This window comes from Pithys albifrons, chromosome 20, assembly GCF_047495875.1.
Source record: "Pithys albifrons albifrons isolate INPA30051 chromosome 20, PitAlb_v1, whole genome shotgun sequence".
NCBI lineage: Eukaryota > Metazoa > Chordata > Aves > Passeriformes > Thamnophilidae > Pithys > Pithys albifrons.
The window spans coordinates 12849710-12862747 of record NC_092477.1 but is presented as its reverse complement, the minus strand read 5'-3'; the positions used below and the strand labels follow the sequence as shown (position 1 = coordinate 12862747).

The window sequence follows — 13038 nt, the reverse complement described above, 5'->3', positions numbered from 1 at the left end:
CTGCAGGGACAAGATTTATTCCCCCAGCCCTTTGTCCCCATCCTGCTGGCGCTGAGCAGACACCATTGCCGGGCTCAGGGGTGCTGGTGTGCTGGAACAGTGTGTTGGGAATACAGTTGGGATAGTTGTTCAGCACAGCAACGTCTCGTTAGCCCCGTGCTTTGGGCTGAGGCAGGGCTGGACATCAGCCCAGATGGGTGCAGAGAATCTTTCATGCCAGGCCTCCAAAACAAAAATAAAATATTGAAGAGTCTATTTTGGAGCTGTTGGTAAAAATGTCATATAGTTATTGGCTCTTCTGGTTTGGTAATAATGCTGTAATTTATGTGATGTTTTTAACTGTGCAGCTCAACGTTTCACAGACTGAGACTTTTGTGTTTGTTTCATCCCCTCTGATGAATGGAGACTGTGCTGGTACCTGGTACCTCTGTGGGCACTGCTTGGTTTTCATGAGCCCTCAAGTACATTGTGTGGGGGTTGTGCTGCCCTGAGCTGCAGAACTGTCACTGCTGTCTTCGTAGCCAGGGAAAAGCACCTTTGTCACTTGGTCATCCAGACAGTGAGGAGAGACTCCTGCTGCTCTGTCATGAATGCCCACATGAGGTGGGTCCAGGATGGTCCCACTGGGGTGGGTTTGGGCAGCAGCTGCCCCTGGCAGGACGTGGGTGCATTGGCTGGGCAGGAACAGCCCTGCTGGGGCAGCCCAAAGCTGGGAGCTAAACACAAAATCTGGATGTTGTATTTCTGCTGTAGGTGCTTTACAACATGACAATTTTGTCTTCTCTCAGCTTGTTTAGAGCTACATATTGCTAATGCAAAAAGGTAGCAATGAAATAAACCCCTTCTGCTGGTGCTGTGCACAGCCCGGGTTGCTGCTGCCTGTGCTGCAGGTTTGCTGTTCCACAGGAAAGCAATCCAGAAATGAAGTGTTTGTTTCTTTTCAAGGGGCTTTTGACTAAATTCTTTAATTTCACTGGCTGTCAAGGTAGTGTTAAGTAAAATAGGTTTGAACTGCTGTAGTTTTTGTGTACTGGACTAGATGTCAGAAACCTTTGCCATCACTGGAAATTCTGTCACTCTGGATTTACTATCTGTTTCCCACAGCTGAATTCCTGAGCAGTGTGATTTAACACCTTGGCTCTCCATCAGCCAGGCCTGGCATTTATTTGAATGCATTACACCACTGGTTTCCATAAACTATTTTACAATTGTTTCATATAAATGACTGTTTATTTCCACGAAAACCATCTGTATTTCTGTGGAGAGCAGCAGATAACTGTGTGTAAAATTCAGTAATGTCACAACAGTGCAAGTTAAGGAAAAACAGATTGGACTAAAAAAACCCTCTTGTGCTTGTGCATAATGTTAAAAGTTTGTTTTCACTATTTAGATATCTTTATTTATTAACCAGTATTTGCATTTGCAATGGTAAGATCTTTATTCCACTTCAGAGGTGTTGAGGGGCTTTGGGGTTTTTTAGCAGATAAACAGATTTAAGATGTCCTGGCAGCAGCAGGATTGGAGATGTAAACATTCTGCTCTGCAGCCAGTTCCTCTCACACTGTTTACATATTTTCTGTTGTTTTATTGTCATTGCCAAGCACACAATGGAATCCTGCCCCTTCTGTCGTGCTCTAAGAAGAATCCCCCAGAAGGAGCCCTGAGCCCTCTCCCTGTCCCCACTTTGCTCTGCACAGTGGATGGATCCTGCCCCTTCCTCAGCCCGTTTCGTTGTGGTCCTGGCCCGGGGCAGTGTCCAGCATGGATGGGCAGCCAGGGTTCCCCCAGGCCTCTGGAAGGGTGAGGCACTGCCTGGGCTGTCTCCTCGCAGGCAGCACCCACAGACCCCCACACTGAGCTATTTTAGTTCCTCCATCTGCTGCCCATGTGCTGGCAGAGGGAACGCTGGAATCCAGCAGTCTTACACTTAGTACGACTGATACTTTCTGACAGACTATTTGAAATGATAGAAATACATAAATCTCCTCTTTTTTATGACCTTGTAATAGCTGCAACATATTTCCAGCAAATATTTTCTATAGCAATAATAAAAAAGCGATAACAAAAAAATAAATATAAATATAGTTTAAACTCACTGAGAATCACACTTTCAAAGCCCGGGGATGGAGCAGCAAAGCAATAAATCACAAATCTTGTGAAAGGAAGAACTTGAAAAAGGAAAGTCCCACAGACATCAAGTGTTTAACAACAGTTTTCTTTTCACTGCTCTGCTGTCTGTCTTCTGTTCATGGACAGAGCTGAGGCACAGCTCGGTTCTCTTTTGCTTGTTCCCTCATGTTATTTTTAATTTCCCTTTGTTACTTCCCTTGCCCAGAGAAGCTGTGGCTTCCCATCCCTGGAAATATCCAAGGCCAGGTTGGACAGGGTTTGGAGCAGCCTGGGCTGGTGGAAGGTGTCCCTGCCTATGGCATGGAATGAGATGGGCTTTATGTCCCTCCCAGCCTGATCCTTCTGGATTCCATGATTCCAGCAAACCCTGGGAGCAGGCAGCAGTCCCCCCTGGGCTATGGCAGAGCTCAGGTCCAGAGATCCTGCATTGTTGGTAAGATGTGGAACGTGTTGCTCACACCGACTGCTCCCAGGTCTGGGCAGTGCAGGGGTTTGTTGGAGTTCAGGGAGAGTCTGGTTTGTCTGGGCTTCCCCACCAGGCAAACTGTGAAACTGTAGCACAAACCAGTGCCAAGAGCTGAATTACTGGATGACAAGTGGATAAATGCAACGTGCAGGAGGCAAACATGGGCACGGCTTTGGCAGAGCAGGTTGTGCTCTGACACCATGAGCAGGCAGTGAGGAAACCAGAGACTGCCTGAACAGGACGGTGGGTTTGCCACGGCATGCTCAGATTTCCAAAAAAGATTTGACAAAGGCTCATAAAGCAATTAAGCTGTCACAGGATGAGAGGGAGGATCCTCACATGGATTAATAATTGATTAAAAGACAGGAAACAAAGAATAGGAATAATGGCCCTGGGTGATTAGTAACTAAGTTACTGGTGAAGCTCCAGTGGAACTGGTGGAACCTGCATCGTTCGATATTGTGGGGCATGGAAAGGATGTGAATGCTGATGTGACAAAATGTGCTGTTGATACAAAAGAGGCAAGAATAATGCAAATAAAAGCTGTCTGTGAAGCACTGCAGAAGTATCCACAGTTCTGAGTGACAGGACAATAAAATGAGGGAGGGAATTCAGTGTCAATGAGTGCAAAATAATATACATGGTGAAAAGCAACTGTAACTATATGTGTACAATCATGGGCTCTAATTACCTTCTGTCAGTCAGGAAAAGTATCTGGGCATCATCACAGGTAGTTCTCTGAACACTTCAGCTACACATTAGAAAGACAAACAGAACTTCAGGAGTTAAGAAAGGAGTAGGGAACAAACCAGAAAGCATCACTATGCCAGTCCATAAATCCCAACGTGACCACATCTTAATTGCTATGTTTTGTCTCATAAAAGATAATACAGATGTGAAGAGATACAGAAAGGGATGAATGTGAAAATGAATCAGACATGTGAAATGAGGAGCAGATTCTGAGGAGATAGGGGCTTTCCTAGTGTGGAAAAGGCACAGCTGGGTACAAGAGGTGTCTGTGAAGGTGGTGAGGACAATGAGTTGGGAGGGTTTTATTCCAGTTGTTCTTAGACAGGAGCTGCTCACCCCAAACACTGAGGTGTCAGTGGCTCTTTGGAACAAAAGGCGTTTCTTTTCCTCATATAGTGCAATAAACGTGGGAGGTGAATGTCACAGAACGTGTTTTGGGCAAGTGCACAGACTGTAAAGGAAGCAGAAACAGCAGACAGCACGGGTGCAAGTGGGGTGTTGGTGAGAATTATGGGAGCTCTTGAAGGCAAAGAGAAAGGATATAGAGGGTGTAGGGAAGTGTTTTGTTGCAGAGAATAATGTTGTAAAATATAGGCTCAATTTTAAGCCATTTGGATTTTTTTAGTTTAGGCTTGACAAGTCCACAAACATGAAATATTCTTTCTGTAATCCTTAGTTCACCCTAGTAACTAGTTTGGAGATGGAGAGGGCTTTGGTTGGGGTTTTGTTTAAAGCCCGGTTCCCTGTTGCAGTGTTAGTGTTGTTTATTGTGCAGATTCACCCCTGACCGTGGCATTCTTCATTGCTATTGAAAGTTAATGGGGGAAAAATTGCATTCCAAACATTTGAACCTGTAGTAGCCATGGCTGAACTTAGTTGATCTCTGGTGATCGGTTCAATTTAGTTACGATTTTTAGCCATTAGGCTGGGGCTGAATGATGGTGATTTGGTTGAGGCCAAATGTCTGCAGAAAATTGGCTGTTTGATAAGAGCCCTGTTATCAGAGGGGGATACTTTCTCATTTACATTTAGATGAGTATTGATTATTTATTTACTCAGAGAAGTGAGATTCGTTCCCAATCTTATCTCTCTCGTCTCTGCTTGTCAGCAGAAAGAGAGAGAGAGCTCCTGACAACAGCCCAAGATAACAGCACTTTGTAGTGGAGATAAAAGTTGGAATGGGCCTTTTTCTAGTCTTGACTGAAAGGATAAGTTTTAAAAATTAGAACTGATGGGTCCTGCTTTCAAAAGCCCTTTCTGAAGGCTTTGTAGCTTAAATGGCAACAGGATTGGTTTGTTGGTATGGAGTGGCCATTCGCTTCTGTAAGGGAGACACATAATTTGATTATATGGTGGGATTCTTTCCGGGCACCTTTGTGAGTGCAGAGGAAGGCTGTGGGTGTTGGTGGCTGCTTCCTTGGTTTAATTCCTGATAAACATTCCTCTCTTTAAAGGAGTGTCTTGCAATTGGGTATCCGTGGACAGAATCCCTGGTGTGAGTGGTTCAACAGGGAGTGCTGGGAGCTGCCATCAGCTGGAGAGCTTGGCTTGGGTTGCTGGCCAGGACTGCCCGGGGCAGGATTTTAAAGGTTTATTTTACAACTGCACAGAGCATTTGCATGAGATTACAGAAATCCATAAAATCCAGCTTTGGTATTGCCACTTGAAATTTTGTTGAAATTCCCAGAGCAGGATTCCATTAAGAGACCATTAAATTATCCAATGTTCCTACTACAATGACATCATTTGAACTTGTGAGAGAAGTCTGGTAGTAAAACTCCTCCACAGAGTCAGCCTAACATTCTTCATCTGTTGGGAAGCAGAGGTTATGTAAATGTGGACAGATATTTAAAGCATTATTGAAGAGCAGATACTCTTTAAAAAATCCATTTACACTTTTTTTATTAATTTCTTATTTTTTCCGTTTTCAAGGAGTTATCCAGAAGGCAGGTTGACCTGGTTCCTGGTCCAGAGCTCCAGTTCCCTGCTTTATTAGCAGAGTTAATACAGGCTTGACACAAAGTGGGTAAAGGAATTCACCTGATCACAGAATTCTCAAGCTGCTCCAGATAAAAATTATCCTTCGCCACTGGCAGAGTAGTTTTGAGGGTGTGATCCCTGGTGGCTCCCCACAAGGTTCAGCAGAATGAAGACTGTTCCTGGCATAGGTGATGTTGTTCTTTGGAGAGGATCCAGCTGCTGGAATGGGATCCACACAGAGGGAGGGTGAGCCCCTGCCGTGCTTCTGCATTTAACTTTGTGGTCGTGTGTGTGATCCTGTCATAGTTTCAAGGCTTTGATAGTGTTGCTGTGTGTCCTTTGCCTCATCCCACTGTCTGGGAAGCACCAGGGCAAGTCCCTCAATCCATGCTGGAGGCATCCTGGGGCTGGGAGCGGGGCAGGAGCTGCAGCTGCACCACACTCAGGCATTAGTTCCAAACAGGGGAATTTCAGCCCTTCCTCTGCTCGGATTGTGTTTCTGGGGTGGGAGTGGGACAGTGGCTGTAACGGAGCCAGGGAGCTGGGGCACAGTGAAGGGCACTGGGACTGGTCCTGGTGACACTGGGCTGGGTGAGAGCACTCAGAACAGGGTTTGGCGCTTGGTGCCAACAGCACAGACATTCAGATGGGAACGAGCAGTTCCTTCAGATGTAGCTTAGAAATCTCTGGAAGGTGCTTGTGATGAGCAGAAAAAGTCAGCAGGTTTTACTGTCACTGGTCCTGTTCTTAAACCTACACCAATTTTTAAATCCAAATTGATTTACTGCTTTGAGATTTGTTTCAATTCAGTATATTTTGTTTCTGCCTAACCAGCCAGGCCTCTGTTTATTTAATTTATTTTAAATTGTTAATCACATTTCCAGTAGCTGGGAGAGGAGTGGCAATAGTGCTGGATCTGTTTGCCTTTCTTTGTGCTGCACCGAGACATCTTCGCTGCTTCTCAGTTTGTGCTGCAGATCCATCACTGGCTGTGCTGGGCAGGGTGGGAGCTGGTGGGTTTCCTCCTGTGTCCTGCAAAAAGCCTGGTACCATATCTGCTCTGAGTGGCACTGGGAATAAGGGGGTCCATAATGTTCTACCTGGGGAGGGAACATGCCTGGGTCGAGCAGTGAGTGCTTCATGTGGCTTTGGGAAGATGGAATGAGAAACTGTAATTGAAATTCTCCTGTAGTAAATTTAAAATTAATTGGCTAACAAATTCCATTCCTTAGGCATGCCATCCGAGGCTGAAAGACTTAATTTTTTAATATGTTTTAAATATTTCATCAAATATGCTCATAATTCAAAGTCAGGAAACAGTCAGAAATATTTTAAATACTGATAAAGAGGGAATAGATTTCGTTATTTCGGTTCTAGGTTTTTTTGTTACATTAAGACCTGGTTAATGGTGCTTTGCATCACTTAAGACTTTTCAGATATCTGTGTAGCATTATTTTGCCAGATTATACTGAAATTACACAGGTGAGAACTTGGTATGCACTTCAGCTCTGAGGTGTGAGCAGGAGTGGAGTCACCCCATGCTGTTCCAGGGTGACGCGAGGGTGGGAGCGTGTTGGCCCCCTCCAGCTCCTGCCCTTGGAAGGGGCTTTCCTTCTTCCACTTCCCATGTGGAGCTCAGTGCACCTGGGTCTCCTCCTGCCCTGCCAGGGCCTCTCCTGACCACTGGCAGGACTGCAGGGCCGGAGCTGATTCACGGGGGTTCACCTGGAACTGGATCAGGTTCCACACCATCCTCCACCTTCTGACAGGGCCCTTTGGTTTGGCAAAGAGCTTTGAGACATCAGCACCCACCTGCTGTGCTCCTGAGCTGCGAGTAACCTCATGTTAGTTGAACGTTCTAAGCCATCACTTTGTTAGAAAACAGATGATTTTACAAGTTACTTTATGTTTCAGGTCCTCAGTATCGGCTGGAGAAGCAGAGTGAACCTAATGTCCCAGTAGATTTAGACTGTACCTTGGAGAGCCAGAGCACTTTGGAATTCTGCCTTGTCCGGGAGAACAGTATGTTTCCCATTTTCACTTTTGCTCTTGTAAACTGCTTTAACTCACATAAGTTATGTATTTTGGAACACAAGCTGTACTGTCTGGGCAAGTACGTCTTGACGAGACTCTCTGTCCCGAGGCACTTCTCCATGGTGCCAAAACAATATTCCAGAGGGAAATGATGGATTTCATACCTCTAGTAAATAGTCTGCATCCTGTTTATCACTTCATGATTAATCTTTTGCTGTTAAACTCTGCTCTGTAAAGTTATGACCAACCCTGAAAAACACGAAATATGAACCTGTCTGTGCTGCAGACGCAGCTCAGTGAGTCGAGGGGTTGGTCTGCGGTGTCTTGTGCCGTGTCAATGTGGCTGTCAGAGGCACTGGGTTTTTGTAACAAAATTTAAAGAAATTAGCCATGCAGAGATAACTAGAACAGCTTGATGGTTTTTGAAGTGCCCAACAAATAATCTTTTCTCCAGCTATGCTCAAATATTTTTATTCTATTACTGTTTTAATGGTCCTAATACTATTTCCTTATTTATTTCTTTACATGAAATGACACAAAACTTTTTTTAAAAAGGCACCTAACAATGACTTGTGTTTGTTTTTGAAGCATTTTGGTCCAGTCTTCATTCTTTACAACAGTCACACTCTCGGTTTTGGGGTTCTTTCATTCCATTTTGTGTAAAAATGTTGATTGTACTAAGTAGTAAACCCAGTCACATTCCTGCTCTCAGCCAAGCCCACGCTGCAAACAGCCACAGTAAGAGCCTATTTCAAGTAGTAGACGAGGTTTTTCTTTCTGTGCAAAGATTAGACCTTTGCATTGATGCTTTTTAGTCACAGCAACCATATTTTCTCTCAGAGCAGCAGCAGATCATCCCCAAAGCCCTTCTGGTTCCAGCAGCGAGGAGCAACCTCTGCTCTGCTCATGGAATAGCAGAGGTGAGACACAGCACCATGAGCTCCCCAGAGCTGCCACACTGCTGGGTTCAGCTCTCAGGTTCAGCTGCTGCTCTCTGTATGGTGGGACTTGCCCCCAAAATATTCCTGGTGCTCCCGGTTCATTTCTTCATAAAATGGTTCTAAGAAACTGTAGGAGAGACCTTGGCAGGAGGGAGCAGAGGGGCTGTGCCTGTGGCAGGAGGGAGCAGGGAGGCTGTGCTGAGGAAATGGAGCAATTTTGACCTCACTAATCGAGTTGTGCTCTTCCACAAGCCAGAATTCCCCGACGTCTGCATCCCACCTATTACTTTTGTATCGATTTTTAATCTATGAAACGATGCACACTAGTCATACTTTGGTAGGTTTTGCATGTAATTTAAAATAACATTTTTTTAACCCAGGCTCTGTAATTAAAAGAATATTGGATATTTAATTTTTAATGTGTTTTCATCATCTGCAGAGGAATCCAAGCTGTGACCTATAGCTGTATCTTCTGTAGGTCTTCACTCTCATGAGTGACTTGGGTTCAGGTTGCACTTTAACAGTAAATCTGTCCTAAGTTTGTACATTCTGTAGCAGGAGGCAGAGGGTGTGCTCTGTGTGAGCAACAAATGCTCCAGGAGAGCCTCAGGGGCCCTGGCTCAAAATAAATGTCAATAAATCCTCTCTAGATGGGGATTCCCAAGGCAGAGAACACCCTGGGCTGGACCCCAAGGACTCCCTGGGCTCGCTGAGCTCCTGGTGCTTCTCCAGCCACCATCCTTCCCATCTGCAGTGGCATCGTTGCATAGGTAGTGGCTTTTTGTCCCACTCCTGAGTCTTGTGTTCATCAGCCAGTGCTTGGCACGTGAGAGAGCGAAGGCAGAGCTGGCACTTGGACCCCAGAGCTCAGGAGCAAGTCCCAGCTCTGGTTTGTTCAAGGCTGACAGGAATCCAAGGAAAATAATACACACTGGTGAATTCTACCTCTTCTCTGAGTGTTTTCTGAACTGATCCCAAAGTGGAATAAGGAATACAGGAGAAATGTTATGTTTATTGTTTCTGCCCCTGAAATGAGTGAATTTAAAGTGATCCTGCACTGTCTCTGCTCAGGGATCTGTGTTGGCCCTGCACACAGAGGGGCTCGGGGCAATGTGGAGTGTGAGATCTGTTTTCATTCCTGTTTGTGCAGACCCTGACTCCCCCTGCACAGTCAGAAAGTGGATTTTGGGGTGCTTAGGAGCCAGCTTTTTGTGTGACATTAGAATAGAAATATTGACAGGTTTCACTGTTATTAAAATAATGGCTTGACAGTCCTATCATCAAACTGAAATACTCACTTTGTGCATTCTGTCTTGATTTGAAGTACTTGTAGCTTCGATATGCCAGTCAGGAAAAGCTCTGTTGTAACACCTATTGCTTGTAAATGTGCTCTTCATAGTCTCATAGTCATTTATAAATATATATGTGGATGATGCCAAGCATCTGCTGGGAGAAAATCTGCCACGTTCCTTTGGGCAAATAGAAAGTTTATATTTCAAGGTATTAAATGAAACAAAAAACTTTCCATTATCAAGAAATATGTATGGAGAAATCCCCTTTCCATCCAGCATTTCCTAATAGCATTCAAGCTAATAAACTGCTTCCAGTGTGCAGAACTTTTAACTCGAACAAAGATTTATCTTTAAACTGAAAGCTGCACTTTGTAATGTGAAATGCTTTTATGTGTGGTAGCAAACTGTTCATGGCTAATTTAGTTTTATTCTTGCCATCTTACTTCTGGAAAGTTCCTCTTTCTCATTTTATCATTAGATAGTAATTAGTATTCAAGGGAAATTGGTCTTAATATATTAAAATTGGTTTAGTGCCTTTAGACCTATAGCAAAGCCAATGTCTTATTGGAAAATGTAATTGGGGACTCTGTGTATGTAATTAATTGTATTGCAATTAAGAACTTTCATTAAGCAATATTCTAGTACATTAAAGTAATAAGGGACATTTTTGCAGTGCAGTTAACTTTGTATTTTGTTGTTTTATCAAGGAAATACAGGTTCACTTGCTCTTGAATAGGCTGCATATGGCATTTCAATATTTTGGTATTCTTAATGTATCATTTTCTGTCCTCTGGTGCCAGCAAAGGTTCCTATTGGAGGAGGCACCTGGTTTAGCTGAGTCCCCATCAGAGGAGGCTCCTGTTTGGCTCCCACCTTCCTTCAGACCCATGGTGCTATTGTTCCATTGCTGTTTCTCTGCTTTGAAAATCAGGATTTTCAGTGAGGGGATTGGCCTGAGTGACCAGTCTAACTGTATTTCCCAGGGGTTCAGGTCTGTCCTACAGGCTGTGGGGGCAGCCCAGGGGCAGGTGGAGGGGTTGGCATGAGCTGTGGCAGTGCCAAAATACCAGGGACTGCCTCTTGGGCTGTGCCACGTGGGGCTCTGTCTCTGGCGTGGGGAGAGTGGGGCAGAGGCACCAGCTTCCCCTGGCCATTCATTTGCCAGGGGAGGAGGTGCCTCCCTCACAGCTGCACTTTGTGCTGTGGGCAGGTCCTGGTCCTGTGCCTTGTTTATCCCAGACCTGGCTCCAGCTCTGCTCACTATTTTTTCTGCAAAGTGAACCTTTTTCAGGTAGGCTTTAAGGAAAAAATTCTGAGATTATTAGAGGCTGAGTCTCCCTGCTGTTATGTGAGGGAGTTTGTTCCTGGAGCAGGGATCTGTCCCTCCCAGGATGGAGCACAGCAGAGCCCCATTGCTGGGCTGGCTCTTGGGCTCAGTAACAGACCTGGAGCAGCCACTTTACCAGATTGTCTTTCCAAGCAGAAGCTTTCCCATTCCAGTGCCACACTGTGATCTCCATTACACACACTCTGACAGGTGTGTTTACAGCTGCTTGCATGGGGAAAGGATTTTTATGGTTTTCCCCCCAGTCCACTGGTGGTGGGATGAACACTGTGCCAGGTTCTGCATGTGGATCTGTCCCTGAGAGGCTTCCAGGGCACAATCAGGCTGCTCAGCCACCCCAGCCAAGGGGCTGCTGCTCCTGCAGCACTGCCAGGTGCTCACAGGTTTAGCTACAGGCACGTTTTTTTCTCCTGGCAGGCTGGAACTTTTCTTTCTAATACCTTTATTTTGGGTGAGTGAAATCTGAGAAGCCTCAGCATCGTAAGAACTGTGTACCATTGTCTATACATAGTGTTCCCCCATGCTGGAATTCCAGGTGAATGGTGAGGCTGGGGCAGTTTGGAGCCGGGGGGGGGGGGGGGGTTTGGGAGCACAGGGACAGTGGGACCCTCAGGGTGTCCTACAGGTCCTGATCCTGTGAAGTGTTCTAAGCACATTTCACAGGAGAGGTGGGAGGGAGGTCAGTGTGTTGCCACTTTTTGTGCCATTTCTGCATTTCTGCTTGCTGCTGATTCAGTTTGGCTGTTGGTGCTGTCGCTGCCCCGCGGGTATCGCTGTGTTTAACACCCTCCTGCAGCGCTGCCTGTCACCAGGTCAGAGCCCTGTCACCGCAGTGGCACAGGCAGCACGTGGCATCTCACTCCCACTGGGAACCCCTCTGCATCTTGGAGCAGGGACAGCACTAACGACCCCCCTGCCCGAGGCCCAGGACTCCTGTCCTCCCACCAGCAGTGGCCCTTTGTCCCTGTGGGTCCGTCCCTGCCCCACCATGTCCCTGTCTGTCCCAGGTGTGCCCACGTGTCCTGCTGTGCCACGGGTCACATCCCAGCACAGTGTGTTGTGGCCACACCCTGCAGGGACAGGGCTGCAGGGGCTCCTCACTGGTTTCTGTCAGTGGAGGAGGGTCCCAGTTGGCTCTCGGCAGCAGAGCAGCAGTGCCATTGCCACCCTCCTGCTTCACTTTCAGGCACTGCCATGGCACAGTCTTTCAAGAGGGTTTTAAGTGCACCAAAAAGTTTGACATATCTCAGTGTATCTTTGGAGTAGTGCAGCATGAGGGTTTGACATGATACATTATGATAATCCATAGTATAGAGACATTAACACAGGGGTCTGTGACAAAATGCATTGTAATGTCTCGGAAGGAGCCATTACAATTTATCTTGTCATTCTGGAGCATGGAGTGGTTGCAGTGTTAAGATGGCTCTGCATAAATTCACATGGAGACTGTTTCATTTGACTTTTGGAATCCTTTCAAGTCGAATGGCACAGCCCAATTTGTAGTTTAACCCTTCAGTGTTCCCCTTCCCCTAGGGAAGGTCTGCAGTGTGTGGGGAGGTTAGCACTGGGAAAGCTGTGCTGGACATCTCTGACATAGAAATCTCCTGCTTTATGCTCTCACTGTGGATTTTGACTCATTGAACAGCAGATCCTCACCTTGCTTTGCTGTAGAGAGGAAACAAGTTTATTGTAAACAATGTCATTATGCAATTATCAGGGAGACAAGGGAGGTGCTCCCTACTCACAGGGGCTGATCTTCTCCCACCCACACTTGTCCTGTGGTGGCCACAACCCCGACAGCTTCCCATGCTGCAGCAAACAGTGTGTCCTTCAGCAGCTCTGAATCTCCCCATTCTAAGGGATCCTTCTCCTGCTGTGTCAGAAACACGTGCCAGGGTTTTCCTGCCGAGACCCAAGGCACCAGGACTTCCATGTGATCCCTGGACAGAAGGGAATGTACATCCCAGCAGGAAAGGTTGGCATGGGGAGCATCAGTGCTGGGGCTGCTCCAACAGTGCAAGTCTCTATCAAAATTAATACTGAAAAACCTGGCAAGTTGGTACCTGCTTTGCTGGAGCTTTAAGATCCGTACTAAAATTC

The 13038-nt window shown here is 46.1% G+C and overlaps 1 protein-coding gene across 5 annotated transcripts in view; it reads left to right on the top strand.

Moving 5' to 3' along the window:
• MAPKAP1 (MAPK associated protein 1) overlaps nt 1–13038 on the top strand; it is an 88306-nt gene that overhangs the window by 54952 nt on the left and 20316 nt on the right. For 4 of the 5 annotated variants that reach the window (XM_071574551.1, XM_071574550.1, XM_071574549.1 and 1 more), the window contains one exon: nt 7241–7348. The exons of the other annotated variant lie outside the window; for it this stretch is intronic. In XM_071574551.1, coding sequence (XP_071430652.1) covers nt 7241–7348 — 108 coding nt within the window. The remainder of the gene's footprint in view (nt 1–7240; nt 7349–13038) is intronic. 5 annotated transcript variants of the gene reach the window in all.